The 27,846-nt window shown below is 51.4% G+C and overlaps 11 protein-coding genes across 11 annotated transcripts; 7 read left to right on the top strand and 4 right to left on the bottom strand.

Moving 5' to 3' along the window:
• The first annotated feature begins 37 nt into the window (after nucleotides 1-37).
• ASPBRDRAFT_64542 (uncharacterized protein) lies at nucleotides 38-2,610 on the top strand. Its single transcript, XM_067628479.1, has 2 exons — nucleotides 38-571; nucleotides 645-2,610. The coding sequence occupies exons 1-2, from the start codon at nucleotides 184-186 to the stop codon at nucleotides 2,357-2,359; spliced, it is 2,103 nt and encodes a 700-aa protein (XP_067481164.1). The 5' UTR covers nucleotides 38-183; the 3' UTR covers nucleotides 2,360-2,610.
• Nucleotides 2,611-4,096: 1,486 nt separating this feature from the next.
• Nucleotides 4,097-6,831, top strand: ASPBRDRAFT_194814 (uncharacterized protein; the record flags this gene model as incomplete). Its single annotated transcript, XM_067620793.1, has 3 exons — nucleotides 4,097-4,846; nucleotides 4,919-6,335; nucleotides 6,392-6,831. 3 exons carry the CDS (start codon nucleotides 4,097-4,099, stop codon nucleotides 6,829-6,831), a joined length of 2,607 nt encoding a protein of 868 aa, XP_067481163.1.
• Nucleotides 6,832-7,653: 822 nt separating this feature from the next.
• On the top strand, nucleotides 7,654-8,026 carry ASPBRDRAFT_122679 (uncharacterized protein; the record flags this gene model as incomplete). The annotated part of the gene is made up of 2 exons (XM_067617536.1): nucleotides 7,654-7,856; nucleotides 7,930-8,026. The coding sequence occupies 2 exons, from the start codon at nucleotides 7,654-7,656 to the stop codon at nucleotides 8,024-8,026; spliced, it is 300 nt and encodes a 99-aa protein (XP_067481162.1).
• A 282-nt stretch (nucleotides 8,027-8,308) lies between these two features.
• Nucleotides 8,309-9,778, top strand: ASPBRDRAFT_522301 (uncharacterized protein). The gene is made up of 4 exons (XM_067626868.1): nucleotides 8,309-8,391; nucleotides 8,469-8,512; nucleotides 8,565-8,749; nucleotides 8,810-9,778. The coding sequence occupies exons 2-4, from the start codon at nucleotides 8,510-8,512 to the stop codon at nucleotides 9,702-9,704; spliced, it is 1,083 nt and encodes a 360-aa protein (XP_067481161.1). The 5' UTR covers nucleotides 8,309-8,391; nucleotides 8,469-8,509; the 3' UTR covers nucleotides 9,705-9,778.
• A 982-nt stretch (nucleotides 9,779-10,760) lies between these two features.
• Nucleotides 10,761-13,367, bottom strand: ASPBRDRAFT_53986 (uncharacterized protein; the record flags this gene model as incomplete). The annotated part of the gene is made up of 6 exons (XM_067627152.1): nucleotides 10,761-10,870; nucleotides 10,932-11,121; nucleotides 11,182-11,571; nucleotides 11,630-11,997; nucleotides 12,050-12,161; nucleotides 12,216-13,367. 6 exons carry the CDS (start codon nucleotides 13,365-13,367, stop codon nucleotides 10,761-10,763), a joined length of 2,322 nt encoding a protein of 773 aa, XP_067481160.1.
• A 1,528-nt stretch (nucleotides 13,368-14,895) lies between these two features.
• ASPBRDRAFT_29077 (uncharacterized protein) lies at nucleotides 14,896-15,711 on the top strand (the record flags this gene model as incomplete). The annotated part of the gene is made up of 1 exon (XM_067622610.1): nucleotides 14,896-15,711. One exon carries the CDS (start codon nucleotides 14,896-14,898, stop codon nucleotides 15,709-15,711), a length of 816 nt encoding a protein of 271 aa, XP_067481159.1.
• Nucleotides 15,712-16,304: 593 nt separating this feature from the next.
• ASPBRDRAFT_41673 (DNA-directed DNA polymerase IV) lies at nucleotides 16,305-19,255 on the bottom strand. The gene is made up of 4 exons (XM_067624625.1): nucleotides 18,652-19,255; nucleotides 18,412-18,581; nucleotides 18,008-18,361; nucleotides 16,305-17,953 (listed from the first exon to the last, which is right to left on the bottom strand). Exons 1-4 carry the CDS (start codon nucleotides 19,073-19,075, stop codon nucleotides 16,754-16,756), a joined length of 2,148 nt encoding a protein of 715 aa, XP_067481158.1. The 5' UTR covers nucleotides 19,076-19,255; the 3' UTR covers nucleotides 16,305-16,753.
• Nucleotides 19,256-19,458: 203 nt separating this feature from the next.
• On the top strand, nucleotides 19,459-20,678 carry ASPBRDRAFT_29075 (mitochondrial ATPase complex subunit ATP10; the record flags this gene model as incomplete). Its single annotated transcript, XM_067622608.1, has 2 exons — nucleotides 19,459-19,910; nucleotides 19,985-20,678. The coding sequence occupies 2 exons, from the start codon at nucleotides 19,459-19,461 to the stop codon at nucleotides 20,676-20,678; spliced, it is 1,146 nt and encodes a 381-aa protein (XP_067481157.1).
• A 343-nt stretch (nucleotides 20,679-21,021) lies between these two features.
• ASPBRDRAFT_122597 (putative vesicle transport v-SNARE protein Gos1) lies at nucleotides 21,022-21,842 on the bottom strand (the record flags this gene model as incomplete). Its single annotated transcript, XM_067617529.1, has 3 exons — nucleotides 21,022-21,525; nucleotides 21,600-21,713; nucleotides 21,777-21,842. 3 exons carry the CDS (start codon nucleotides 21,840-21,842, stop codon nucleotides 21,022-21,024), a joined length of 684 nt encoding a protein of 227 aa, XP_067481156.1.
• A 530-nt stretch (nucleotides 21,843-22,372) lies between these two features.
• Nucleotides 22,373-23,354, top strand: ASPBRDRAFT_29073 (60S ribosomal uL29 domain-containing protein; the record flags this gene model as incomplete). The annotated part of the gene is made up of 4 exons (XM_067622607.1): nucleotides 22,373-22,375; nucleotides 22,471-22,610; nucleotides 22,961-23,246; nucleotides 23,349-23,354. The coding sequence occupies 4 exons, from the start codon at nucleotides 22,373-22,375 to the stop codon at nucleotides 23,352-23,354; spliced, it is 435 nt and encodes a 144-aa protein (XP_067481155.1).
• Nucleotides 23,355-23,753: 399 nt separating this feature from the next.
• ASPBRDRAFT_149777 (mediator of RNA polymerase II transcription subunit 16) lies at nucleotides 23,754-27,376 on the bottom strand. The gene is made up of 9 exons (XM_067619314.1): nucleotides 26,973-27,376; nucleotides 26,563-26,905; nucleotides 25,795-26,514; nucleotides 25,522-25,741; nucleotides 25,342-25,467; nucleotides 25,173-25,283; nucleotides 24,851-25,117; nucleotides 24,664-24,795; nucleotides 23,754-24,613 (listed from the first exon to the last, which is right to left on the bottom strand). Exons 1-9 carry the CDS (start codon nucleotides 27,116-27,118, stop codon nucleotides 23,898-23,900), a joined length of 2,781 nt encoding a protein of 926 aa, XP_067481154.1. The 5' UTR covers nucleotides 27,119-27,376; the 3' UTR covers nucleotides 23,754-23,897.
• Between the last annotated feature and the right edge of the window lie 470 nt (nucleotides 27,377-27,846).

The following is a 27,846-nucleotide window of genomic DNA, read 5'->3' as shown; positions in this document are numbered from 1 at the left end:
GGTTAGGGAAAAAAAAGTCCATTCTCCGGGCCAAAAGAAACAAGCTAACCCGCGGGCGGCGTATCGATCTTATATTTTCTTTACTTTCTGATCCTCCCGCCAGAGAAGTTTTCCTCTTTTTTCAGAGGGTATAGCTTCTTTTTTTATATCTTCAGTTGTTACTCCAGAGAAAACATATTCACCATGGTCGGAGTAAAGCGTCCAGTGGACGCCAGAGACGAGCGCAATGGAAAACGGACGAAAACGAAGACGCCGGTGTCCGTGCCCGCGAAGAAGTCCAAGTCGTCGTCGGCGGCCCCCGTGAAGGCGTCCAAGTCTGTGTCGAAGAAGGGCGATAAGGGTGGGAAGAAGGATAAGAAGACTACCTCTAGCAAGAAGAAGGCGCAGAGGGAGGAGTCTGAGTCTGAGGATGATGATGAGGACGACTTTGACTTGGATGATGTTGATGATTCGGAAATTGATGCTTTGGATGATGAGGATGACGAGGAGGATGTTACTATGGATGATGTTGAGGAGGAGGAGGAAGATACCGGAAAGAAGTCCAAGTCTGCGGATGGCGATGCTCAGCAAAGTATGATTGGATTACTGAATCCCTCTCTGACAAAAGGTCTGGTACTAATGTGTTCTATTTCTTATGAATTTAGATAAGTCTACGTCGCGCGAATCGCATGCGAAGCAAAAGGCCCTCCTGCAAGAGCGTAGGGCCGCCAAACCCAATGCTGATATGATCGGTCGCTCGAAGAAGCTGTGGGAGCAGCTGCGTCGCAAGTCTCATGTTCCGCTCGAGGAGCGGAAGAAGCTCATCAAGGAGCTTTTTGAAATCATTACCGGACGTGTGAAGGACTTCGTATTCAAGCATGATTCGGTCCGCGTCATTCAGACGGCCCTCAAATACGCCAACATGGAGCAACGGAAGATGATCGCTACGGAACTGAAGGGTAGCTACAACGAGCTTGCGCAGAGCCGATATGCCAAGTTCTTGGTCGGAAAGTTGATTGTTCACGGTGATGCTGAAGTTCGCGACCTGATCGTCCCCGAGTTCTACGGACATGTCAAGAGACTCATCAGACACCCCGAGGGATCTTGGATCCTCGACGATATCTACCGCACAGTTGCGACGAAGGAACAGAAGGCGAACCTCCTCCGTGAGTGGTACGGTCCGGAATTCGTCATCTTCAGGGATGACAAGAATGGCCCACCCAGTGCGGACCTCTCTAAGATCCTCGAGGAGCACCCGGAGAAGAGGGGCCCCATCATGCACTTCCTCCATGAGCTTATCAACCAGCTGGTGCAGAAGCGCAATTCTGGTTTCACCATCCTGCATGACGCCATGCTGCAGTACTACCTCAACACTAAGCCGGGCAGCTCCGAGGCCAACGAGTTTGTTGAGTTGCTGAAGGGCGATGAGGAGGGAGACTTGGTGAAGAACTTGGCTTTCACCAAGTCCGGTGCACGTGTGATGTCGTTGAGTCTGGCGTATGCCAACGCCAAGGACCGCAAGCTCCTTACCCGCTTCTACAGAGATACCATCAAGATGATGGCTGGTGATATTCACGGACATCTGGTTCTGTTGACAGCATATGAAGTTATTGATGATACCAAGCTTACCTCGAAGCTGGTCTTCCCCGAACTCCTGAACCAGGGAATGGATGCCGAGGCACGGAACGAAGAGCTGCTTTACCAGGTGAACGACTTGACAGCGCGTATCCCCATCCTGTATCCGTTTGTCGGCGACCGGGTCAAGTGGCTCCTGCCCGATGGTGACCATGAGTTGTTGAAGGAGATTCGTGATATCCGTAAGGAGACCTCCAAGAAGGACCCCGAGCTTCGTCGACAGGAGCTGGTCAAGGCTGCGTCGCCGAATGTGCTCGAGCTTATTGCCGCACGTGCCGACTCTCTCCTCGAGACGAGCTTCGGATGCCAATTTATCTCCGAGGTGCTGTTCGAAGCCGATGGCGACAAGAGCGCCGCATTGGCCGCTGTGGCTGAGGCCGCCAAATCCAGAGCGGACACCAAGGACTCTCCGTTCGTGGGCCGGTTGCTCAAGTCACTGGTTCAGGGTGGACGGTTCAACCCCGCCGAGAAGAAGGTCGAGAAGGTGCAGCCTCCGCTCAACTTCCACGGTCTCCTTTACGAGCAGATTCAGGAGGAAACCATGTCGTGGGCTACGGGATCCAATGTGTTTGTTGTGGTGGCTCTTACGGAGTCGGATGACTTCGAGAAGAAGGCCGAGCTGCTGAAGACGCTGAAGAAGAACAAGAAGGCATTGGAGAAGGCGTCGTCAGAGACCGGCAAGGATGGCAAGAAGGGCAGCCCGGTCAGCAGTGGTGCGAAGCTGCTGCTGGAGAAGATCCGGTAGAGATAATTCCCTTTCCTTTGACTAAGGGGGATATTGTAATATTGGCCGGGGGTTTTCTTTCAAAAACGCATTTCATTTTACTCATCGAGGTGTTTGTTGGATTCTTATTATATTGATTCCTTTTTCTTTATAGGTGATATCTCCATCTGTACAGGGTCTGTGATAGACATTTGACAAAAACGAGTCAGAAAAAAGCATATTGATATTTATTTAGCACGATCCCAACACGTAACTAGTAAAGTAATTCATTGTTTACCCCATCGTGAACTACTGTAACGAGTATAGACACTCACTGTATAGCATAGGACAGAAAGAAGAGCAGAAACCACCCATGGGCGAGATCGAGTTGGAGCATACACCAACAACGGATGTTACCGCCCCCATGGCCCCAAGACTCTGAAACCGCACATCCCGAGTTAACTCAGCCCCTCCCAAGGAGCCGGAGAAGTAGCACAGCTTTCTCTCCAGATATCTATTTCTAGTGCGTCCAGCAAGTAGATAGCCCCTCGGAGGGGATATGGTGTTTCAAATTTCAGGGGGGAAATAATCTCGTCAGTTATGGAGTAGTCATAGTAACTTAATTTAGTAAGGCCGAATGAGATTGGTTCCATGGTGCAGCTGAATTTAGGCCGGACCGATCGTTAAATGACGATCTCCGGGATTGGGTGGTGGTTCAGGAACCGGACTGGAACTGGGCTTGTTGATGATTGTAATGATGATGAAGAGGAGTGGAAATGAGAGATGATCATCTTATATCCTGGGCTTCCTGGGAGTCTCTCAGTTTCAGGGTTAAATGAGATGCATGTGCACTTAAGTAGTTAGCTGCCTGTGGGTAGCCGAGAGGGATTGTTAACAATGACCATGGCTTTACTTCCATGATTCAATCCCCTGTCTGTTCGGTTCTCTGGATCGGTCTCACTCCACCTGTCCAGTAGGTGTTAGTAGTTCATAGTTGCTCCATCTCTCCCATGAACCAATTATCCACTGCCTCCTGAGGATTCTTATCGTCCTCTAAACCGTTGATTGAGGATCTCCAGCGACGAGCTCAGATCCCTGCCTGATTGGGATTGGTAGAGAAGACGAAGGAAAGGCAAAAAAGGAACGGGAGAGAAAAAAAATAGTTAGGGACCAGAATAATAGTAACTAGTAATGGCAGTGGAAATCTCCCCCAAACCAGATTGGATTTGGCCCCTTCGAACACTTTCTTTGGTGTTGGACTGAATTGGTTACATTCGACTCCTCTTTCTTTCTGTTCGCGTCCTTGCTGTCTTTCTCTCTCTCTTCCCAAATCTTATTCCCTCCTTTCGGTACTTTTCTTTGCTTCTTTCCGTCTTCGATGCTTTTAATAGTTAATGCTTAATTCTAATTTGTTCTTATTCCTAATTTCTAATGCTTGCTGACCTCGCTGCCACCGCCCTCCACACTCGCTGATTCGACCAGGGTGGTGCCCAACTTGTCTCAGATTGACTTTGCGATTGCATCTCTGCATCTCCAGCAGCAGATCTTCTCTTGCAGATAGTTATTACCACACTGACCTTTATCCCTTCAATCCTGGTCCAACCTGCAAGCCCAGACCTCTCCAGCTGAACCAGACGAGCCCTCATCCCCTCCCCTGGTTGCAGATGGCCTGGGTCTGAGCGCCGGTTCCTGTCGTGTGCTGGGATTCACTACTTTCTCATTGAGACAAGAAAGAAGTTAGATACACGGGCCTCAACAACCTGACGGCACGGTATAAGCATGCTGTCCACCGCGTCCCCCGAGGATGCTGGACACTCTCCTCGTCCACCACCTCCCCCGATCCCCCCATCGCCGACCCTATCGAATCCCGATATGATCTTACCGTTCGACCACAACGAGCGCGAGTCCTCCACCCCGTCCCCGCCATTCAACCTCCCTTCTTTGTCCAATCTCCAGTCCTTCTACCAAAACCGAACGGCACCCGATGATGTTGACGACCAGGCTCGAGGCGTCGGATCGGCCGGTATTGCTCTCTCATATGGCAGCCGGCCTCAGAAAGTGGGTTTCTCGCGTCGCGTGTGGCTGAATGAAGCTCAGGATCCTAGTCGTCGGTTGTCAGACATCGGGGAGGAGGATAGTGTCTCGTCGTCGCCGGCGCACATGAGGACCCTCCCATTTCTGTCCCAGGCGGGTCGGATGGCGGGCTCGCCTGTTTCGCAACGCGAGACGGCTGAGGCGGAGGCTAGGGAAATGGCGGCGTGGAGCAGCTCGTCTAGCTCGACAATTAGTGGTGCTAGCGACTCGTCGCAGGACGCCGCTAAGGACCGCCAGGGGAGTCGCGGTACGGTGCAAAATCCTCACCAGCTCCCTGAAGGTGTACGGTCTGCAATTGGCAGTTTGGAAGGAAATGGTTCGACGCCAAGTCTAATGGCGACCACGGAGAAAGGCGGATCTGGAGTGGAGCTGTCGTCGGCTGTTCTGAGCACAGAGGCGGAGAGAATTCTGGAGAATGCGAAGAAACGCCTCACGGTATGTTGGCACGATGGCTCAGGTGCGCTTATGAAACCTCGACTAGTGACTAACTGTTGCACTGGCATGCAGCTCATGGAGGGCAATCTGAGCCGAGCCCGTACGTCAATGCGCGCGTCCCCGTCGCTGTCGGCATCACCAACGCCATCCGTGGGTCACCAACCCCTGGGACTGGGTCAACCAGTTGGTGGCTTGTACCAATCCATCTCCCGTGCCGACCGCAGAGGCTCGGCTAATCGACCACGCGCAACCTATACATCATCCCAGGATGCAATCAACAATAACGGTCATTCCCGTGTTCACAGCGAAACCAACTTGCCTTCTGCGGCGCAATCGAGCTTACCTGCCGTTGAGCGCAATCTCTCCCGGTCAGTTAGCGCTCTCGGCTCAACCACGGCCCCCAACCCTCATCATGACGAGCGAAGCTTCCGCTATGATCCAACGCGTGCGTATCTCACCCATCGTGCGTCTGTGTCATCGATGCAGAGGCCACAGATCCGTTCCTCGCCCCCAGCGTCGAATCCGCGAGCCGCCTCCGATTCACCGAAAGGGTTGGGCATTTCCAATGAAGTAATCGAGGACGAGGATCTTGAAACTATGGACGGACACCATTCGGTCCAGCCAACTTACGACCCTCCCTCCCGGTCCCAGTCGCAGCTGCAGGTGCGGGATCTCCAGGATCAGATGAAGGGCCTCCACATCAAGATATCTAGCCTAAAGGTCAAAGCCCAGGAGGATAACCTGCGTCGACGTAGCATGCAAAGTTTGCGGACCCCGAGCCCTCTTTCCGCAGCGGACCAATGGGCACCGAGTGCAGCGGAGGTGAAAGAGCGTCGGACCAACATTACCCCTAGTACTGGGAACGGGCGGACCGCTGGGTACTCTCAAGACAGCCAGCACCGCAGTGATTACGGAAGTGCCAGATATGAGCCCGAGGCTGGTGTCTCGCGGCAGACCAAACGAGAACAGCCTTTTACGCAGGCATCGCATGCCGACCCGACCTATGGGACCTACGAGTCTAGGGAAGACGACGATGACGGACAGTCCGTGGCTGGAACGCTCTATGAGGATGCGGAGGAGGGTGAATATTACATCAATGGCTCCAATGACTCATTGGACCGCCAAGCCCTGAACGAGATCTTGCGCGAGCCTCTGGATGATGAGTATGATGATCCGTTGGAGGCGTTTCCAGCGGCACCGCAGAGTTTCGAGGATACACCTCACGAGGAGCGAGAGGATGCTTTCGACTATGAGCATTTCATCTTACATAGTGCTCTGGGCAACTACACACAAGCTCGCTTGCGACGCGAGAGCAATGTTTCCACCTCGTCGGTAGAAACGACGCGGCCCATCGACCACCCATCCGTCCGCCATTCTCGCGCAAACAGTACCACCTCCTTGTCCACCGTGGCGACGTTTGCTACGGCTACAGAAGGGGATCGCGATGATCTTGAGAGTGTCCTCTATTGGGACCGGAAATTCAATGATGGTAAGAAATTTCTTCAGGTCATCTTACCCACGGCACGGGTGACTAACTGTTACTAGAATTGCGCCATAACCATCCCTCAGATATGGATGACACCAATGGCACCGATTATGCGGACGCCCAAGGAACCCCCCGGGCCATTCGCAGACAGCCCAGTCGCCGGGACAAAGCTAGCCTCTACCCTGAGGCCCCCTTGCCACCGCGACGGTCCGAGTCTGCCACCACCGGGTCTACCACGCCGACATCCTTGGTGTCGTCTCTCGTGTCCACCGTCCGTGCAGCATCCAGTCCTCACCCGAGTGCCACTGCAAAGGGTAACATGGGAATGAACGATGACGACACTCATCTTCTAGAGCGGTTGTTCCAGAGTCTGGGCAATGTTTGCTTGGAACTGCAAAACATCACGACGTCCGAAAATCCGGATCCGAAACAGGTGCGATTACTGCGACGGCGCTTGGATGCGGCTCGACGTGTGTTAGATGGAGAGCTTGATACGTAGATGTACATAGTCCTACGTCTCGAGGAGGAGTGAGACTGCCGGGGGGCTATTCGTGCTTTTGGCGTTTGTTGATGAGGCAGTCTGGGCGAAAGCCTTTGCTATGATACCCTGACGTTCGATTTTAGCCATTGCATGCACTGATTGGATTTGCATATACCACAAACTAGTCTTCCTATCATAGAAAGAAACCTGCCATTCGGTGCCACATGCGAACAGAAGATGGCAAAGTAAATCGACCTTCTGAAACAGGAAAGTGGAGGCCACGATAAGGGCCTTCCCGATAAGGCAGTCCCCGCCCCCGCGCACGTGTTTGCGATGCGACGCGCCGCGCGAAAGTCTGCCGCATCAAACGGCGTATCCTGTACTAGTATCATTTCTTTCTTTTCCCTTCAGGGCATACGCTGCATCGTGCTCCCGGACCTCTCCTCCTTCAGTGGGGCTTGTGACCAAATCTAGCAAACATCTTGGCCCGATCTGGTGCGTCCAACCTGCATGATGCCTCCTAAATATAGGCTTACCCCTAGCACAGAACGGCTGCACAAACCGGCTCTATCCACCAGCAAATTTCATTCATTATTGTTCCCAGCAAGCCTGAAAAGAAGAACCAGTGATTAGCCACCACATAATTTTAGGAAAGACACTACTGGGTACCACGCACTTTGTGCCAAGAAAGGAAGCAGAAAGCTACCCCAGCGAGCCAAGATCGAGGCAGTCTCCAAAACCGACTCAGCAAGCGCACGCCAAGCGGGGATATTGGGTCATAAGGCTAGACCCATCATCGCGGATAACAGATCCGAGAGGAAGCCAGAAAGCATAGTGACGATGCCACCTCCGTCGAGGCGCCTTCTGATCTTCCAGGAGGCGCGGAACCCGCAAAGTCCGTCCGAGATTGTGTATCTGCCCGTTAATAAGCTGGGTCTACCGATTTGCGGTGATGGGCCGGAATTGCCTTCCATGTTGGAGCTGCCGTTGCGGATCCTGAAAGCTTTTACGGATATTTTCAATCAGCCGAAGTATAAGGGCTGGTGAGTAATGGTTCTTTTTCATATGTTTTGGTTCTTTTATGAAATGAGAACGCTAATGGTCAGCTTGATGTAGGGCGTTGGTAGGTGCTGGGCCGTACCACGATACTTCTGTAGAAGGGAAGTATTATGCTGTAGTGCTCGAGCAGGTTCAGGAGGTCATGGTTGCTTAATGTGTGATGATGATGTATGATGGATGGTATGCTTTTTCATGTTGTATGATCATGATGATGTGATGCCTTTTCTGCCCGCTCAATATTTAGTTGTTCTTTCCTTTCCTTCCTTGTCCTTCTCCTCTTTACTCTCTTCTCTTAAATGTGGGCGGATTTGTGTTGCTTTTGGTGATTCCCATTCTTTTTGTAATAACGGTGGCTGTACTAGTGATCAATCTTTCTCATCTATCTAATTTTATTTTGAGTTACGCTGAAGACTCTACCTTTACTGTTTGGCCTTCTGTGGTTTCTAACGTTAAGGGATTCAAGAGACAGCTAACAACCCAAAGAGCCAGAAAGATTTGTGAAGTGCTTCATATGCTACAGTAAGTCCGCTCATTGACCTTTGCATTCAGTCTCGGGGGTTCGCTACGGTTGTGTTCAGATTCTCATTTCCTATTAGCTCCTTCATCTTATTACTGCGTCGTACACCACCAGAATCCGATGGTCAGATATTCCTTCCACCAATATTGGCTACATACATCCTGACACTCACCAGGCGCCCAAGCTACTACTTCTCTTCGAGAAAGAGAATGACCGGTATTGGCTGTCGGATCATACGGGTCTCCCGATAGCGGATGGTTGTCCTCTGCTTGATCTGAAAGACAAAGAGCTGGTTTATGAGACAGAGCTGCTGATGACGGTCACTAGTGCCATGGAAGCGAAGTTGGTGCCCTCGAACTAGTAAGTTGTGCTTCGCCTACGAAACAGTAGCGGAGTGAGACCCATGCTGACAGGCCACAGCAACTACCTTGCTAGCTATAAGATAGCTGCCAGCTACTACGTGTTGCTTGAGGAGCGCCTTGATGGGGCATCTTTGGCCATATCATCTCCATCTAGCTCAGCGACTTTCAGGGATGAAAACTCCACAGTATCTGAGGATGGGACGCCTAGATATCGTCGTCCATCAACCCACAGTCTCTTGGACGGCGAGGATAGCAATTGTACCGATAGTGACTTCGTGACTCCCTCTCAAAGCAGCACTACCACCAGCAGTGCTTTTAGCCCTACCGACGACGAAGAGAGTGATGATTCCAAGCGAGATGAGGCTACCAGTAGCGACTCTGACGGCCCCCCACCAGCCAAAAAGCCAGTCCCCAGTACTGGGATTTCTTCAACAACAACTCTTCGCTACGAGGACAGCGAGATTGCTAATGGGCTCAACTCCGATACCGACAGCGAGGCTATAAATAGTGGCCGTAGACGCCGCAAACCGATCTTCACAGAAGCACCACCACGCGAGCCTTCTTTCCGGCGTGCGACCGATTTGTCCTCGAAACCTCCTCGCGCAGACTACACCTGGGGGAGATCAGGCGTTTCTGGTAGTCCCCCATTCGCTATCGACGAGGTTGGCTTGGGGTCCCTGCCTCGTCCAAATCCTATCCGGGTTCGCCCTGGTATGGAGATCTCGAGAAGTCCAGACCCCCTTTCCCAGAGCCATTATTATACCTCAGCAACGACTCGCATGCCTCTTCCATATCCTCAGTTAGATAATGACCTGCATCCGTATGCCATGTCATCCTACCCCACCTCCTGGTTTCCTGCCCCGGCTCATGGGTCACCCGGACTACAGCCTTTCAACCCCAGTGACCCTACTAAACCACGAAACTTTGCTATAGGCGACATGGGGCCTTTATGACGTTGCTATACTGGTGAGGTATCAGAAGAATCTTCTTGCTTGCAGGATTCTTTGCTTCTCTCTGCTACGCTGCACACTAAAACCCTTTCCCTTTGTTTTCCTTTTCCATAGTGATGTCTTGGACTTTAATAGAGATGGAAAGTTACCTTAAATGCGTTGTTCGGCTTTGGATTGGTTTTTGTTTTGCCTTATAGATTGCGAATATAACGGCGAGTTGCTACGAAGAGATGCTAAATAGTAGTAAGTAAGTAGCAAAGATAGAACGCTACTACATGGCACTGATAGTACTATGTAAAGAATTTTAGTGCTGTATAAAAGTGTTCCCGTGTAGGAGACAGTAGCAAGTTACTAGATATATTGATAGAAATTCTTTGCCTGCTGCTACTACAACAACAACAATGCTCAGTGTCTTTAGTAGTAGGGAGGGTACTCCGTACTGATTTGGAGATATGGACTAGTATTTCTGTACTAACTAGTTATAACTAACCACTTGAAAGAACAGATAACGACATCTAGCTGACTTGTCGAATATAGTCATTTAATGAATCAACTTGGAGATGATTATCCAGAAAAGATTGTTTTTACAGGATAGGAGGGGTGGTATGGTATATAGAGGAAGGGAGTCAGTCCATTTACTAGATCATAGGTAAAATGAATCAAACACCGGTATGAATTTCGTTCGGTACATTACTACAGGGGGGCTGGCTAGTTAGATTTTGGGAAACACACATAATTCGCTGCATTCATTCTCCAATCCGTCCGATCCATCCTGTCGTTCCTTTTCTTTTTTACTCCTCGTATGACTATGCCCATACCCACGCATACGTCCATCCATCTACACCATATACTAGAGCCAACAGTCCATCATAGACATATGATAAGTGCAGAGGGAAGAGGGGAAAAAAAGGGAGGGAGCCTGCTAAATTCGAGGTTTGTTGTTGTTGTTAAAGTTGTTGTTGTCATCATCAAAGTCGTTTACTTTGTTTTTTCTTTTCTGTGCTTTCTTTCTTTATTTCGTCAACTAGTACTAGAAGACGCAACCGCAACAAGGCAGGATTATGAGTAGACATTCGTAGGGGGGAGGAGCTTGGCTCCGTAGCGGAGGTCGAGGGAGCGGGAGTCAGTAGGGTCAAAGACGGTGGCTTGACGTTGCTCGAGGAAGAGAGCTATATGTGGGTTAGCACTGATCCATCTGAGATTCGAGTCGAGGTCCAATGGGATACGTACGAGTCACTTTGATCATGTCAAACCAGCGAGCTGCGTTCTCATCGCTACCATCCACGGCTTTTAGAATGCCAGTATCTGGTCGAGGAGTAGCTTTTGGTGGAAGGCTACGCATCTTCAGCAGCATGTGCAGAATGTCGGAGAAGCGATCGCCTTGATTGGCATAGTAAGGTGGGCGCTTGTCCAAGGGCCACTGCGGAATCAGTTGTGAGTATACAGACAGACCGCTTTACAAGCATGGCGGTGAGCTTACCCGCTGAGCAAAGTTCTCATCATCCCAGGACCGGAAGAGCCAGCATGTCCGCTCCACGCAGTTCAATAAGATAAGCGCAACCAAAAAAGTCTCGAACCAGCCGCTCTGCTGGCGCTGAAGCAGTCGCCGCTCGAGATCATTCATGACCGACTTGCTCAATTGCGACGCGCGTTTCTCGGTTGCGGCGCGCAGCTGACTGCATAGGAGCTCATAGGACTCGCTGTTGGTGACAGCATCAATTGGTGTGCGGCCATCGTCCGACGGCTGTGCAAGAGAGTGCATCGACGTGGGAGGAAGAGTTGGGTTACAGAACGTCTTCCACTGCAATTCCCCATCGGCCAGAATGTGAGTGGCAATCCACAGTTCCAGCACCCGCTCGAGCAATACATCCTGAAGAAGTCAACCACCACTGTTCTGGCTTTTCGATGATACGAGAAAAGGGGCATACCTTCTTCTGCTGGCTTAGCTCTGCGGCAAGCAACAGGGTCGGTCTCATAAAGTCCGAGGTCTCCCGCTCGTAGAAGAACGGCGCAGTCTTCTTAATGTACATCTCGATCTTTCCAGGCAGATCATCTGCATCACTGTCTAGCAGATACAGCTCGTGGAGGGGCCCCTGGAACTGCGATTCATCTCCGAGGGCCTGAAGCTGAGGGTCAAGCGTCGACGCGGATGGCTTGTGGCCCTGGAGTCCACTGAAGGTAACGTAGACCATGCTCTCCTCAAAGTGAGTCACCTCAATACGTCCAGCGTAGTGTTCGAATTTGATTTGATTGCGGATACCGCTCACATCGTGGTAGGCAAGCGTGGCGTGCAAGTCTGCAGTGGTTAGTGTGTGCGCGCCAACAAGCACCAACGTCATGTTACATACTTGCATTGTACAGCTCGAATTCTTCGGCAATGCGCGTGCGAATGCATGGGTGCTTCCACAAGCGAGCGCTCTCAACACTTGCGCAGGTGGTACACGGGCTGTCACCGGAGCACTAGAGACAAGACCTGTTAAAGACATACTCAAGACTAAAGGGCATCCAACCTACAGGCTTCTTCAGCATGCGACAACGAATACATGCGCCCCGTTTGCGAACTTCCTGGACCTCTCGGCGTCGGGCGGCGGAGAAGCGACCGCGCACTTTCGGTTTAGTAGGCTTGGTGGAGTTGCCGAATTCGTTGACGAAGCCCTTGGCCTGGGAATTGGGGTTCATGGCAATGGGACGGGGGAAGGAAGCAGCGCGTTGTGTGGCTGCAGTGAGGGTGGGATCATGTTCTTGGAGGCTGTCGAAGAGAAGCTGCTCCTGGGTGGACAACTGCTGGTTCCACGAGGGACTCATCTTGGGCATACCGTCGGTAAGACCGGCGCCAGCATCATGATCCATCGGTAGACCGTGGGGTACCATCTCACTAGCGGAAGCAGCAATCATGGACAGTTGCGACTGGCGCGCATTGGAAGTGGGGTCCGGAGTCAATGAAACGTCTGGCAACGGGGGGGATGCGGCTTGCGGCTGATCTTGAGAGGAACTAGGCAGGGAAGGTACAGAAGAGGCGTTGGAACCTTGAGGAGTGCCTGAGAGATAATATGCGTTAGCGCGCCGCCAAATGGACAAAGGAAGCGGGATGAGTGAATGAATGATGCTCTGGCAAGGAGAGGGGGGAAGCTGGGTGAAGGCCACAATCGAGAAAGGCTTACCTGGAGCGTTGTTCACATCTTCTTCAACCTGCTCCGGCTGTGTAAGGTGGCCCTGAAAGCCTTCAGCCTCGAGTGCCGGGTCGACGACCACGGTCTTTCCCCCGACAGTCACCGACTGAGTGTATGCAGGACCACCCCGTTTTGTCTGGTCGGACGCACCGACCTGCCGCGATGCCTCGGCCAAAACATTAAGACCATCGAAATTCTGGCGAGTAGTGAAGGGCAGGTCCACCGACTTGCCCTTACCTTGTCCTGTCATATCCTTGTTCTGATCGCCATCGGCGAGATCGGGAAGTTCGTGGAGTCGCAACAAGACGCGTTGCCGGTCGCGCAACGGGATGGCTTGACACTTCTTCACGAGATGGTTGGTCAAACTGTCGATGCGACCCTTGGGGAATTTTTCGCCGCAAGCCTTGCACGTGTGCTGGTAGCGATTACTGGCGTCCTCGAGTTTCTGGCCTCGAATAAAGAACTCGAGGATGAGTTGGTTCGGTTTGCGACCCATTGAGAGGGAAAGTGTGTGGCCGGGCGGGCACTCGGTAAGGAGGGACCGGAATTAACACAATAAAACGGGAGGGTAACTCGAGCGAGACTGCGCGTTAAGAGACAAGCTGAGGAAATTGTGAGCACGAGATCTACTGATTCAGAAAGACCCAGCGCGCACGCCGGGGCCGTGAGATAGTGACGCACACAGGGTCTCAAAGAAGACGAGGGGTGAGCGAAACGGATGGCAAAATAGCAGCTTGGCCACAACACCGACCGGCAGAACCCACCACGCCGTTCGGAGGGTGCCGCACAAGGTTTAAAGGACGAAGAGTTGATGAGTTAACAGTAACTGAATGATCCAGTAGAGGAACTGTGCAGAAATGCACGCAATGATAGAGACTCGAATGAGGCAGCGCACCAGAGGCAGTGGGATGAAGGGGAAATCTGGAGCAAGCAGCGGCAAAACCACGACTTTTCTACGGGCGGTCTGTCACTGGCCGCCTGCACCGTCACGGGTTTTGGTTGAGATGCGCCTCACCGCATGAAAGGCGGTGATGAGATCGGTGACTGGTGTTTGATTGATCGTTATTGATTCAGGTTCAACATCCATAGATATTCATTACTTGTTTTGTTTTATTATCATAACGAGATGAACAATTGTTCAAAAGCCATGGACCCGTCAGCTCCGTTCTTGCGCGGCGATGGGTATATGGCATCTACAGCATAAGTGCACACCTTCAGCGGTGTGGCAGGGCTCTCAGCCTATAAAGTGGACATGATCAGCCAGGCTGCATCGGCTCTTGTGATACTCGACATTTTTTTTTCCACTTTTTGATACTCGTCGGAAGACATTAGCTGGAATCTGTGGCCCCACTGTGAAACGCTCCCTGACCGCTCTCTCTTTGATCTCTTCTTCAGTATCATATCGATCTATCTTTAACTACCATAAATAGTCACATTTCCCTTCACTCTAGTATTTTTCAGCAGCAGATTTTGATTCTTTCAAATCATCATCATAGAAATTCTGAACTGGCTGAAATTTCCGTATACACGTACTATGATATTCCTCATATCAATTCCATCACACCCTGTTGCCGTGTTAGGCATACTTCCATAGTTGCATGCAGCAGCCTGCAGCCTATCCTACTCACTGCCATTGTCATAGATGAGCGATTTCTTTCCGATGGCCTCTCCGCTCTCGGCGAGGATGACAAAATGACTACGTGGATAAGTTAATTACACATTTTTTCCCCTTCTTTTTGGCTCTGCATCATCATTCTTGCGATCATCATGCCTCATAGGCAGAGAAGCATCTGGCAAGAAGTATGAAGTCAAAGAAAGAAAGACTCTCTACTCCGTAGTCATTCCTACCCATCTCCAGCCCGAATTACTGGATGCGTCAGTTTTGACATCCCATTCCACTCCATCATCATCAATAATCACTCTACAGACTACCAGCTGCGTGCTCATACAAGACTAACTAACTGGCCGCCCCTCGACCATCTCTCCTGTCGCCGTTCGTGGAAACTGCCTAGTCCATATCATTAATGGCAGCTAACAAGACATCTTGGCACTACCTGCCTGCAGAGATTCGGCTTCTGGTCCTGGAAGCTCTAGTACAGGATGATTGTAGCTTGGCTGGCTTCGCCACAGTGTCACGAGAGTGGCAGACGGTCATCGAGAAGCAAAACTTTGCTCGAATCAAACTCACACCATCACGCCTCGCCGATTTCGGTTCGATACTTCATCGTAACCGGGCCTTCGTGCGCTACATATGGCTCTGTGTGAAACTCGAAGAGTACGATTGCACTCTGTGTGTGCCTCGTTCTATGGAATCGACGGGGATCCGCAATGCCGACAATGCCCTGGTTTTCACAACACTCCTGGATTTGTTTTCTATACTCAGTGCATGGGAACGGAACGGCAGCTTACTACTGGATATCAGTATTCACTCTGCCAGTGGCTCAGAACACTGGTTCAAATATCTGACTTTTGGGTCTGATATCCCCTCCGACAAGAGTGACCGAAACGTATGCGGAGGTCGGTCGATACTGGCCAAACTCCATTACCCCCAGCACGAAGGGATTGCTGGCGGTCGGGATTGCACTTTGCCAGGTGCGTGTTTCGACAAGATTTTCAAGGAGATCATGGAAGAAGGACTGTTTGATGATGACGAGAAAGAAAGCCACTCGGTCCCAGTAGTAACGGGCATGCTTCTACGCCAGCAGATCCGCCCACGACGGAGGCCGACTGTGCTGACAGAGATGTTTGCCCGTCTTCCAGCAATCCAAGAGATATTTTACGAGCCCTGGAGGGAATGGGATCTAATTCTACATGACTTCACGACTGCTCGCGCCCGATGAAGACCCGATCGAGATCGATCACATGCTCCGGGCAGTGGCAGCAGCAGCAGCGACGAGGATGCCAAAGCTTGAGGTAATGGAGATATGGAACGCCAGAGACGGATTGGCATCGCTCTTCAGATACCAGCTAACTTGGGGGGAGTGGTCTTCCGCGATAACATGGAGAGGAACATGGGACATCGTCCTGCGACCTCCTGTAGTTCAGGCGTGGCAAGCCGTGGCACTGGCGCATCGTGGTCGCGGACTTCTTATTATTGAGGAGTCGCTGGATACCGGTGCTGTTGTCAAGCCTTGTGGTGATGCTATACACCATCTAAAGCTCATGAACCAGGTGATTCGGCCCGTTTCGTTACAGCAGATACGAATGGAGTACAGGATCCGTGAGGGCGTGCAGAACGGATAGCTTGGATAGTTTCTTTCGGCGAGTGATTAGTTTCAATAATTGCTGCCCTTCTACAAGGTCTTTGACTTAAAACTACTAGCTTTGTTATACGTAAGGATGGGGGGCACGTGTAACTATCTAGTTCATGGAACCCGTCCTCTAATCTCAGCGCGTTAAGAAATGCTCAGATAATGATTCATAAGCAGAGAGGGCCCGATGTTTTCAATGCCTATAGCAATAAGGTTTGTCTGTTGCATATTTATTTAACGGGAGCATGAATCATCCAGGACCGCCTTGTCACCGATAAGCAGCAAACTGTTCCCAGGAAGAAGAATGCGACCAGTAACGCGTGTGCCACAAGTACTCCATAGTAGTAGTTGCATCCCCCCATCTATCTATCTGTCTGACACACCTTGGCACTTCCCTCACTCTCACCCGCAAACCTTCTTCTTCCTCTTTCTCCCAATGCGGGAATTTTCAGGCCTCCTCGCGGCTGCCGCCCTGCCCCCATCTGACGCACACCGAGAAGTCGGTCTGGCGCACTTCCCCCCAGCCAGTAAGCAACATGCAGAGAAGAGCCTTTTCCCGACAAATCCGAAAAATTATCATCTGTCACCCCGGTTCAGCCACCTCAGCTAGCCGGACGCCTGTCCACCACCATCAGCAGATGCGATGCTCCGGAGGCCGCCAAGGCACACCCAAAATATCAAAGATGCGGCGTTCATCGTGTCCCTCGAGCAACCGGCCCTCATTTAATTTGACCCGTTGAGGGCCGCGTATTACGTCCGTGTAGAGACCTCGCTGATTAAGCCGCATACCCTTCTTGCTTGCCAATAGCCTCATGCTACGGTTGAAGATGTCGTTGCCGGTGAAATAGATCAGTGCGGCTCCGAGCTCTGCGTCTGGGACGAATAGAAGGTCGATACGTCGCCAGGGTCGGGAGTTATTTTTATTTTTAGTATTAGTGGTATTGTCTGTGTTTTCTGATAGGGTACATGCACCGTGCCATTTGGACCCGTCTCGGGATGATGAGCTGGCCAGACTAGTCTGGAGGAAACCTTGTTTGATGAGCTTCGGGACTACCGATCCCATCATGACGGTTCCGATGTGATCGATCTCGGCATTGGGCTTGGTGATTAGTAGGTCGATGTCACCGCAGTCCCGGGCGCCGCGGCGATACGAGCCCCCGATGATGACTTGCATGTCCGGGTCGACGTCTTGGACTGCTTGCCGGACGATCTCGCCGTGGGCTTCGACTTCGGATCGGGGGATGCGTTGAGCGAAGTCGTGGTAGTGGTCTACGCCGATGCGCTGGTTTTGGGTGAGGTTGGCTTTGGATTTCAGGTCCTCGAGGGTTTTGTAGCCTTGGGCTAGCCATCGGGAAGCTTGATTGATGCCGACCCCGTAGACTCCCGTGAAGAGTTGGAGGATTTGGTCTTCGGGGGAGTTGTTGGCGTTTTCGAGGCGGCGGAGACGGTTGGTGAATACAATTTCCACGAGTTTGTCGGCCAGGCGCTGTCCGATGCCGGGGATGGCTAGGGCTTGTGATTTACTGGTGATTTTCCGCGGTTGTTTGCGGAGAGCGCTTATGGCTTTGCGGTAGGCGAGGACACGCCAGTGGTCGTTGGTTCGCGTGTAGTAGTCGAGCATTTGCTGGAGGATGGCTATGGTCTTGCTGTTTGGGTTCTCCGAGTTCGATTGCGCGTCGTGCTTCTGCATGCAGGTGAACTTCTGTTGCCAGTCGTCTTTTTCGACTACTTTTCGCTTCTTCTTCGCCGGCCGGGCGTCCGATGAGTCGGAGCTTTCGTCGTCGGTTGTGTCGGTGGCAGCTGCTTCGTCGGCCGAATCTGGATCTAGAGGCTGGGTCACCTTGTCAGTCTAGATTTTCTATATGCATGTCGTGAAGTAGCTTACTAGGTCCTTCGCGGTCTTGACTTCCTCGATCAAATCATCCAAGGCATCGCGATCCTGATTCGGCTTATGGTCGACCTGTTTATCTTCCGGACAATCGTTGGCCTCCGGTTCAGACAGCTCAGTGTCATCCTCGTCATCGGTGCTCTGGGGATCAATGTAACCGCCTTTCGTCTTCGCGCTTGTCTTTATCGGCAGCGACCCGATTGACGATGGCTCACGCGCAGGCGAAGATTCTTTGACCTCCCCAGGAACGGGTGTGCCACGGACCCGAAAGCGAGGTTGATTCACGTCCAACACTCTGTTGGCCTCCATACATATGGGAGGATAGTTACTGTCCACGATGGGAACGTTTTCCTTCACGGACATTAGCATCGTACTAGACACTGCATGATTTTCGAACCTACCGGAATCTTATTTTTGAAATGTCTCATGACACTGTCGTATGTGAGCGCCCTATCGACAACGATATGAGTGACAGTGTCATTCCATTCCGTTGCTCGTGAGCCACCGTATTCACGAGCACGCTGCATTTGGAACCGTCGAAGATCTGATATGTCGTCGTTGGGGATGTAGTCTAGTTCTACGAATTAGTGACACGGAATGCTTGTAGGTACACAGAACATAGACGAGGTTATAGTACTGACAGAAAACAAGCCCTCTAAGGCACTGCCGGTGTTCCGGGATTGTGACAGCCGGATACACACGTCTCTTTCTCTTCGAGATCCCATTACCAGTAGTCTTGGCTTTCGGAGGCATCACGTCTGTAGATAAAGATCTGGTCACAGCTGGATTTGGCGTCTGTCCAGACGTAGTATCAGCTTCCTTTCCAGTGCTGACCTCAGATACACTCGAAGAAGCATAGAGAGGCTCCGTAGAAGCTCTCACTACCGGCGCCGGGTCGGCCTTTATACATGACCCCGGGGGACCTGCATCAGAGGAAACGCCTTCACAGCGCTTCCTCGAAAGATGCACCAGATGACTGAATCCCTCATCTTCACCGTCACTGACACAGTCCAGCAGCTCTAATTCCCTGAAAAAAGCCTCCTTGTCGGCAATCACCGTCGCCATGGTATGGTGATGTGGAAAGTCCCGAGACTCAACATCCGGCGAGCCATGAGTTCTTGCGTCACTGCTGCCTAGCAGGTAACAATATCATTTAATCCACGGAAGTAGCCATGAATACAAGGTTCATGCAGCCGGGAAACCCCGACATCAGAAAATAAATCGAATCAAGCCAGAGTGACACGAAATCCATCAGTGACGCGTGGATGTCCAGTCACGAAAATGTCGCCAAGTCACGGGACCACCAATTAAACTCGGCTTGTTCGGCGAGTGGATCTCGAGCAAACAATTATCAGTGATAGTCCAGTGAAGAGAGTCTGCTGCGGACTCCCGACATTCATTCAACCAACCAACCCACCTCATTTACTTCCCCACAAATACCATCAACAATGTGGAAGCGCACGGGGCTTCTAGCCTCGATAACTGAGCCCACGCTCCTCCAGAGCACTCGTTGCCTAAGCTGCCAATTGCGCAATGCGGCCGCACTCCGGCCCCGAACCGCCGCAGCGCTGCGTTACTACGCCAGCAAACCCGACACCGGCAGCAGCAGCAACAACAGCGAAACCAAGCCAACAACGCCCTCCCCCATTTCATCACTAGCAAACAAGACCAACAGAGTAGCCCAATTTCAAGCAAACTATTCAGCAACAGCATCCAAAGTCCCCTCCCCGACCAGCCAACCCGGCGATGACGACTTCATACCTCCGACGCTGGACCGACCCATTGGAACGGTAATCCCACCCCAAGAAGGGCAGAACACTGGCGTGGACGACCGCTCTATACGGCAGAGGAGAGATGATTTCGTGAACTACGAGAGACACCTTGAGCGGCGGAAGGAGTTGTACGTCCTCATCCCGTTTCCCCAAACCCAAAATTCTTTATACGATCTCTAATTCAATATCAATAATTGTACAGGACCCGACAAGTCGCAAAACCCTACTTCCGCGAATGGTCCAACATGCGCTACCACGAAGGTAAAACCTTCATGTCGAACCCCCGCCTCTTCAAGCGCGACAAAGCCCTCTATTTCCCCAACATGTACGGCATCACTCTCGCCTCGCCGAAAGAACCTCAGAACACGACTACCCTTTTCCGCGGGAAGATCACAATCGTGAACCTCTTCTCTAGCGTGTGGGCCGAGTCGCAGGTTGTGACTTTCACTGGCAAGGAGCAGAACCCTGGTCTTTGGGAGGCGATTGCCTCTGAGGGTGACGGATTAGTGCAGAAGGTTGATATCAACCTGGAGGAGAATGCGTTGAAGGCCGGGTTGGTCAAGATGTTCATGTGGCGTATGCGGGGCAAGCTGCCGCAGGAGCAGCATGAGCGGTATTTCCTGGTGCGGAAGGGGTTGGACGATGGGTTGAAGGAGGGTATTGGGATGTTGAACTCGAAGGTCGGGTATGTGTATTTGTTGGATGAGAATTGCCGCATTCGGTGGGCGGGCAGTGGTCCTGCTGAGAAGGAGGAGTTGGAGGCGCTGAATAATGGTGTGCGCAAGTTGGTGCAGGAGAGGAAGGTCAGTTTGCAGTCGGAGATGCCGGCGCAGGAGTGGGATGGCGCGAAGGGACAGGGTGAGGCTGTTAAGAAGCCTCGGGTTGTTATGCCCTAGATGGGTTTCTTCGGTGCCATGCATGACTGGACAGTACGGGATACCAGTTCATACTGGATTCTGGACTCTGTGTATGTACATACCAGGGTGTTTTGTGTGAGTGTGAGTGTGAGTGAGAGCGTGAAATATGCTCCAGACACCACTGACACCAGGAAACAAATCCCCTCCCCCGCCATTAATCTCTGTATAGTATAGACGCAACGACAGCGCATAGACAAAAGGGAAAAATAGAAAGAAAGAAACAAATCTCACTCCTCCAAACGCCCATACCAAACCCACAAACTAGATAAGACACAAACACATAACATGCTTCAAACAGAGAAAAAGAAAACTGACATGACCATCACCTCAACCAAAGCAACATCAAAAAGCAAAACCCAATAAAAGCCCCCAAAATCAACGCATCCCGTCTCCTCTTCGACCCAATCTTCCCAATCAACGCATTCATCCCGGGCACCGAGTTCGCCGCACCCACAATCCGCCGATTAATACTAGCCAGCGTCTCCCGCTGCAAGCCAAAGTTCTCATTAATAGCGTACGCCTGGCTCAACACCCCATCGATCATATTATGGCTTTCGTCGATCCGACCCCGCTCTTCAAGCATGTAATCCGCTTCCGCCTGACCTGGATTCGAGTTGCGGTAGGCATCGATATCGGAGCGGACGTTGGAGAGGAGGTTAGCGCGGTCGCGGGATTCCGCGATGGCAGATTTGAGACGCTGGAGCTCGCGACGGTGGTCGTGGAGGACTTCGCGGTGACGGGAGAGGTTGTTTTGTTTGAGGGCGGAGGAGGTGAGGGTTGCTTCGGAGTCGAGGAGGCGGGCGAGTTGAGCGATAAGGGAGTCGCGCTGGTGATTGATCGATAGGTTAGCCAATATGTAGCAAGAAGGTTGTTATGATGAAAGAGAGTATAGATGCGTACTCGTTCTAGGAGGTCTTTGAGTTGCGATTCGATTCGCTGCTCTTCCTCGGAGGGTGTGGGAGGGAGCTTTGTTAATGAGGCGTATTGCGAGTATGTGTGGAAGAGGTTCTCGGTCTAGGATGATGTATATCCATTGTTAGGACTTCATTCCCTATCTTATGGATGTCATAGCTGTACCTGAGTCTCGAGAGATCGGGCTTGCTGCCGGAGCTGAGCCCAGCCGGTACCGGTTGAGGTGGCCATGGATGATGGAGATTACGACAATATGAGGGTGTATATAGGTAGTAAGGTTGGGAGCGATGTGTGTAGAAAGTAGAATGGGAGACTGGAGTGAAGGTTGTTCAACGACACCGATAAGACTCCGTCAAGTGGGAAATATAGAATGAAGAGTGTAGATCTAGCTTCAAGACAAACCCCGTCATAACCAACGCAGCATGATCCGACCGGCGGCACAGTAGTTAACAACAACGACAGCAACGACAGCAGCAGCAGCCAGCTAACCCACTAAACTATCGCACGGCCAAGTCAGGGCGGCCGGGGCGGACGGAGGCGGCGTCATCCCGGGGGCGCGGCACTGCTAAACCAAAACCAAACAAAAAGGCAAAAGGCAAAACTGGGCCACCGCGCACCAGCCACAATCACGTGCCCGCTTAAGCCGCCGCACACCCAGAAAAAATCAAACCCTAGTCCCACAACGAACATCCCAAATTGACCCGGTCCATCTTCAATCCTCACGTCGACAACCCGTACGATACGACACGAAGCCGCCCACCATGGTATGTTGAATGCCGCCATGCTGCTATCCGCAGTTTTTGATTTCTGCGTGAAAATAAGAATGTGAAATGCTGACGGGAGTTTTTCTACTTTGAAGTCGTCCAAGGTCAAGGCTGGTCAGCTCTGGGGAAAGAGCAAGGATGACCTCACCAAGCAGCTGGAGGAATTGAAGACCGAGCTGTCCCAGCTTCGTGTCCAGAAGATCACCGGCGGTGCCTCCTCCAAGACCCACAGAATGTGCGTTTGTGAATCAATCATCTGAGTTTCTCCTGCGAACCCCTCATGTGTGTGCGTTGTGTGTGTGGTGTGGAAAGGATATGAGATTTGCACCTGTCGGATTGTGGATTACAGCGGGGGGGGAAAGAACGACTTCAACAATCGACAATTGGAAAAATGGAACGACGAATATCAGTCAAGAGAAGATCCCGACAGACCATGAAATCCGGCATACAGCAAGAACGAGGGGTACACGACCATGAACAACAAGAAAATTCAAAGGCGAGAAGAAACTTTCCGACAGGGCGCAAAATCCAACATACCTACCACCTACATGAAAAGAAAATGGGCACACATGCGGATTGAATCAGGAAGAACAAGACCAAGAAAAACAAGAACAGGGATGCTGATATACCGTCTTTTTTAAACAGCCACGACGTTCGCAAGTCGATCGCTCGCGTTCTGACCGTCATCAACGCCAACCAGCGCGCTCAGCTCCGCTTGTTCTACAAGAGCAAGAAGTACACTCCTCTTGACCTCCGCCCCAAGCTCACCCGTGCTCTCCGCCGCCGTCTCACCAAGCACGAGGCTTCCCTGAAGACCGAGCGCAAGCGCAAGCAGGAGATCCACTTCCCCCAGCGGAAGTACGCTGTTAAGGTACGACATACCCAAGAAAAAAAAAAACATCAACCTTACCTTGCGGGGTAGGATCCATGAAAAAGGGATCAACAGTGGGCTAACTGGTATCGTGTGTAACAGGCTTAAATGTTAAAGACGGGGTCGTCTCTGGATCTGGATGGAGTTAACGGGAACGTCGTTTAATGATGACGGGTTGACCTAACCTTGCCGTGAGGGGGGTCGGATTCATCAAAAACGGTTTCTTTTGATAAAAGAAATCGATTATGTATCTTAGAGAAAAAGAAGATGCAGATCGATGTTTTTAAATGAAGGCCTTGCTTGACATGACATGAGATAAAAGAATTATGTTTTTCGGTATTCTGATGTAGATCTGTCCATCGCAGAGAGAGATGTCTTCGCTAGTAATGACCTTCTGCAACAATTATTGCACATGATAGCCTTGAGGTCGGCATACCGGACGTTACTTATTAAAGGAGGGTCTCTAATGGATTGTCGGCCTTGCTAAACGTCCACTCAACAATGAGTGCATGGTTGACATCGTAATACTTGTCCATTCATGTTTGCATCTATAACGCTATTATACCACACGCCTAAATCATTCTATTTTGACCATATGGTATCAACACAACTACCCAAAGCAACTACCAACGACCGCCAGGGCCGTAGTCCTTACTTCCCTACCTCGTTCAAGCCCGACTCGAGCGTCCACATTCCGCCACAAATGCACGATCGTAAATGACCCAGCTTGAATATCATTCGGAACGCAAGGACTGAGCGTGGCGGATAAGTCCCCTCAGATACATCGCAGCAGCGGACGCACCGCCGTCGAAGTACTCCCTGATTGTTCTGTTTCCCAAGCTGGGGTCCATTCGAGCCTTGTGCGATCGTCATCCGGATAGGCGTTTTCTTGATGATATCGACTTCTCGTGTGCGTCGATACAACTCCGAACGTCGGTCGGACCCGAAGCCAAGCCATGAGTAGTCGTGCATGTAAATGGCCATGCGGTCGACGTCGGACTTGAGCCCGGGTACTGTCTGTCGAAGGATTGTTGAGACGGCTGCAACAAGAACAGGAGGAATGCGGGCGTTGACGAGTAACTCCTTCTCTGGCCCCGGACGTTCAGTGTCACCAAAACCTGCACCATGGTAGGCGTGTCGTACGGCTGAATCCACAGCCGCAAGGAACTTTTCGTATACGTCGATCCGTGCAGGCGTGGCATCTAAAGCTTGGCAGATTTCTGCGTACTGCAGACGCGAGTCCCCAGCTAGAGATGCGTTTGTGTAGCCCGCATGGATGCCACGTAAGCCACGACAAATGAAGCGCAAGAACGCACGGGACATGCTTGAGAGGAGGATGATGAGAGCTAGTGAGTTTGTGGTTTTCACTACGGGGCGTTAGTACAGTTGAGAATTTTCAGGGATGGATCTGACCAACATTTCTGGCTGAAAGCTTCCTGATCGGTTGATACGCTTTCAAATTCGTCGGCGAGGTCGAAGAGCTCGTTTAGTATATTGAGAGAAAAATCAAGTGCCCATCTGGTATTTCCGAGCATCATACGCAAGACGTCTATATGAGCCACGCTATTAGCGATTTCCGCGATTGTCATTGCGGACTGACTTACCAGGATCATGTGGCTCTGCCTGAATCCCTTTGTTGTACTGAAAGAAAAATGGGTATAATATGGCGGCGTGGCGAAGCTGAAGAATCGACCAAGAGACAGAAGAAGCAAAACTTCGTGGCTTGTACTTATCAGTGAATCCCAGGGCAGCTTGTATACTAAGACATTTAGGGATGTAGGGGTGGTTCATCAGCTTTTCCTGCTCCACTGTAAAATTGCAGTTGATGGGCAGTGCGCGGTAAACTTCGTTGATGAATGTGATTTGGGCATCTGGTATCAAAGGTTAGGATTGATATTCCGATGGAAAAGGAAGATTGGTACAGACCTTGTGAGAGTTGCTGTATTAAAATTAAGAGGATATCATCTGTGTTGACTTCACTCCCACATCCGCGACAGAACGCCAACGTGAGCGATGCGATGGCTGCAGAGAATTTGTCTGCCAAGTTCGAACCTTTATCAGCATATGATATAGCTGGTAGAGAGGAGAAACGTACTTTCATCGTAAAGACCGTTTTCCGCTCCGTAGGAGTGCTCCATAACCCTGAGGTGCGTCTGCCCGTCATTGTCTAGCATGACCGCAGCGCATGCACTAGGCGAGAAAGAGACGTGTTGGCCTTGACCTGTCAGAACACCATTAGCCACGATCTAGATCGAAGTATTCGAGGGACTACAACCTGAGGAGTCCGGAGCATAGTGGAACCCAGCTTGAGCTAGGCCTGTCACCGTATTCGCATCATCAACACCATTGAACAATCCCATGGTTTTCGGGTCATAGAAAGATACGGAGCTATCATCGTACGTGACAGCTACCACATTACCGTACTCGATTTGGTCCACGGAAATAACGTATCGGTCAGAGTAGATGTCTTCCAGTCGACGCAGCACAGGTCTGGGCTATCCAAAGAGTCAGCGCAAGTCTGTCTGAGGTATTATAGTCTTTTATTCACCTTGATCTGAGTGCTATTTCTTTTTGTGGCCATTTCATCAAACTTGGGGTGAAGGGTGAAAGCAGCAGTGTCCAATTGCCATCGTACAATTACACTTGCTGGTCCTTGTGGGCCAGGATGATCTGGAGTAGCTTGTGGCGGGGTTGAGAAAACCGCAACAATCCATGGATTGGCTGTGGTCCCAGCGGCATTATCGGAGGCTGGAAGAATTATATCCAGACGACTGAGACTATACAATGGATTCGAGACCGACTGCTGCATCATGTCGGGTTCTTCTCCATCATTCCGATGCATCCCAGGGACAGTGCAAGACGTCTCCACCTTGGAGTGCGTAAATCGGAAGCTAGGGACTGGGAATTGGGGTGGCGGCTGCTTTGGCTGCTGTGCAGGGTCCCATTGAGGAGGGTTCCAGTTGACCTGCACCCGATAGAAGCGGATCTTTTGACACACCGAGTACGTAGCGACCAGAATCCCGTTCTGCGTCGCAACCAGGGCAGCATGTGACAGCAACCGATCTGAGTAGCTCGTGCTCTTCAGATCCACAGAGATATCATCCCATCTGCCGTCCGGATTCTGGTACAAGAGCTTCATGGATCCGGAGCGTGTGATGCATAGCAGTGCCGCCTTATTTGCAGGATGAAACGGTCCTATTGGGCGGCGACGGAACGGCGAGTAAGCCCAGCGACCTTGTACTTTGGCTGCTTGATAGAAAGCATGCACCTAACGGGGGTTAGCAACGAGAGAATTCAGGTCGTAAGGCCTACCTACAGATCTTTGTGTGTTCAGCCACATCATGCCAACAATCTGAGACCCATCATCGGGAGAAAAAGCCGGCTGGCGAAGGCCGTTGACACTGTTGAGCGCGAAAGGGATGTGATAGACGGAGACACGTCCGGTCACATCAACTACGGCCAGATCGGAGCCAGCTTCGTTCCAACTCAGGTGAGTGAGAGCATGGCCGCCATGAGCTTCAGTGATAGGCATCAAGGGTGTCTCATCGCTGAGCACCCACTTGCCATCCGACGGTCGACATTGCAGATGGCGCACATTCACTCTTACGGAGTCTTGCGAGATGTAAGCAATACATCCCAGTTTGGACCATGCAATCTTCCTTCAAATAAGGTTAGCCTACAGAGACAAGCTAAATTTCGCGACACCACCAAAAGACAGTAACTTACTGGCAACAGCCAAGCAGTCGCATCTCATCCAGACGCTGGGCAAGGCCCCTAGCAGAGGAAGCCGATGGGGGCAGTCCCAGCTCGAGAGAGGTGGGTTCACCAAATAGATCGTCGACATTGATACTATCGTCCATCATTAAGGGCATTGTGGGGTGCGAACCTCTAAATCAAATGGGGGTAGTAAAACGTCTTGGGAGGCCAGTGATCGCAAGACTCAGATATCATAGTTCGATACAATTGAACCTCGGCAGGCAATTGCGCAGGTAAGATGGGCGGGGGTGTAGCCACAGAGGGGCACTGAATGATATGCAAAGGGCTTAGTTGATAGCAGACAGAACCCTCATGGCATTCATACCCCGGATCCAGACGCTACCCTTTGGCCGGGAGGATGATCATGGGCTAAGTTGACTCTCCAAGATGATAGTTTCATTATTCGGGACTAGTGGTCAGGTGGAGCTCTCCGCGCTTCTTAGTCAGCGTCATGTGAGGTCATGTGCCATGGTAACCAGGACAACCAATCACGCCGGCCCCACTAGCCATGGGCGCGTAACGATATCGGCGAGGTCCATCTTGGGGACTCTGCCAGAGTACGGAGCAAAGGTTCACCTTGTGGCAGTTGCCATTCTAGCATCGAGTGTTGTAAACTACATGTAACTTTGAAGGAGTCCTCAGTGGGCCAAGTCTGTGCTAGGCGACCGTGCAGATATCCCTTATAGTTTCCGCTAATATACGTCAATCGTGAACCCTATCATTACTACTACTTATTTACTCACTCGTTGCTGCTTGAAGACTGCGGTCGGCTTACAACCAAACGCTTGCTCGTTGATATCAGCGGCGTCTGTACCCTTACCATTGTTCTGTTGGTAAATGCGTC

Source organism: Aspergillus brasiliensis (assembly GCF_001889945.1).
Source record: "Aspergillus brasiliensis CBS 101740 unplaced genomic scaffold ASPBRscaffold_4, whole genome shotgun sequence".
Taxonomy (NCBI): Eukaryota; Fungi; Ascomycota; class Eurotiomycetes; order Eurotiales; family Aspergillaceae; genus Aspergillus; species Aspergillus brasiliensis.
The sequence above is the reverse complement of the archived record's forward strand: the minus strand, read 5'-3'. Positions and strand labels throughout refer to the sequence as shown.

What these genes read in the sequence shown, in the direction of transcription:
- ASPBRDRAFT_64542 (XM_067628479.1), top strand. Translation starts at nt 184, where the DNA reads ATGGTCGGAGTAAAGCGTCCAGTGGACGCCAGAGACGAGCGCAATGGA. An exon ending in GGATGGCGATGCTCAGCAAA is followed by an intron (nt 572 to 644) that starts GTATGATTGGAT and finishes TTATGAATTTAG; the next exon opens with ATAAGTCTACGTCGCGCGAA.
- ASPBRDRAFT_522301 (XM_067626868.1), top strand. An exon ending in AAGTTGGTGCCCTCGAACTA is followed by an intron (nt 8,750 to 8,809) that starts GTAAGTTGTGCT and finishes GACAGGCCACAG; the next exon opens with CAACTACCTTGCTAGCTATA.
- ASPBRDRAFT_41673 (XM_067624625.1), bottom strand. Translation starts at nt 19,075, where the DNA reads ATGGCGACGGTGATTGCCGACAAGGAGGCTTTTTTCAGGGAATTAGAG. An exon ending in CCTTAGAGGGCTTGTTTTCT is followed by an intron (nt 18,582 to 18,651) that starts GTCAGTACTATA and finishes TCGTAGAACTAG; the next exon opens with ACTACATCCCCAACGACGAC. An exon ending in TCAAGACCGCGAAGGACCTA is followed by an intron (nt 17,954 to 18,007) that starts GTAAGCTACTTC and finishes AAGGTGACCCAG; the next exon opens with CCTCTAGATCCAGATTCGGC.
- ASPBRDRAFT_149777 (XM_067619314.1), bottom strand. Translation starts at nt 27,118, where the DNA reads ATGCCCTTAATGATGGACGATAGTATCAATGTCGACGATCTATTTGGT. An exon ending in GGCTGAACACACAAAGATCT is followed by an intron (nt 26,515 to 26,562) that starts GTAGGTAGGCCT and finishes AACCCCCGTTAG; the next exon opens with GTGCATGCTTTCTATCAAGC. An exon ending in AAACGGTCTTTACGATGAAA is followed by an intron (nt 25,284 to 25,341) that starts GTACGTTTCTCC and finishes CGAACTTGGCAG; the next exon opens with ACAAATTCTCTGCAGCCATC.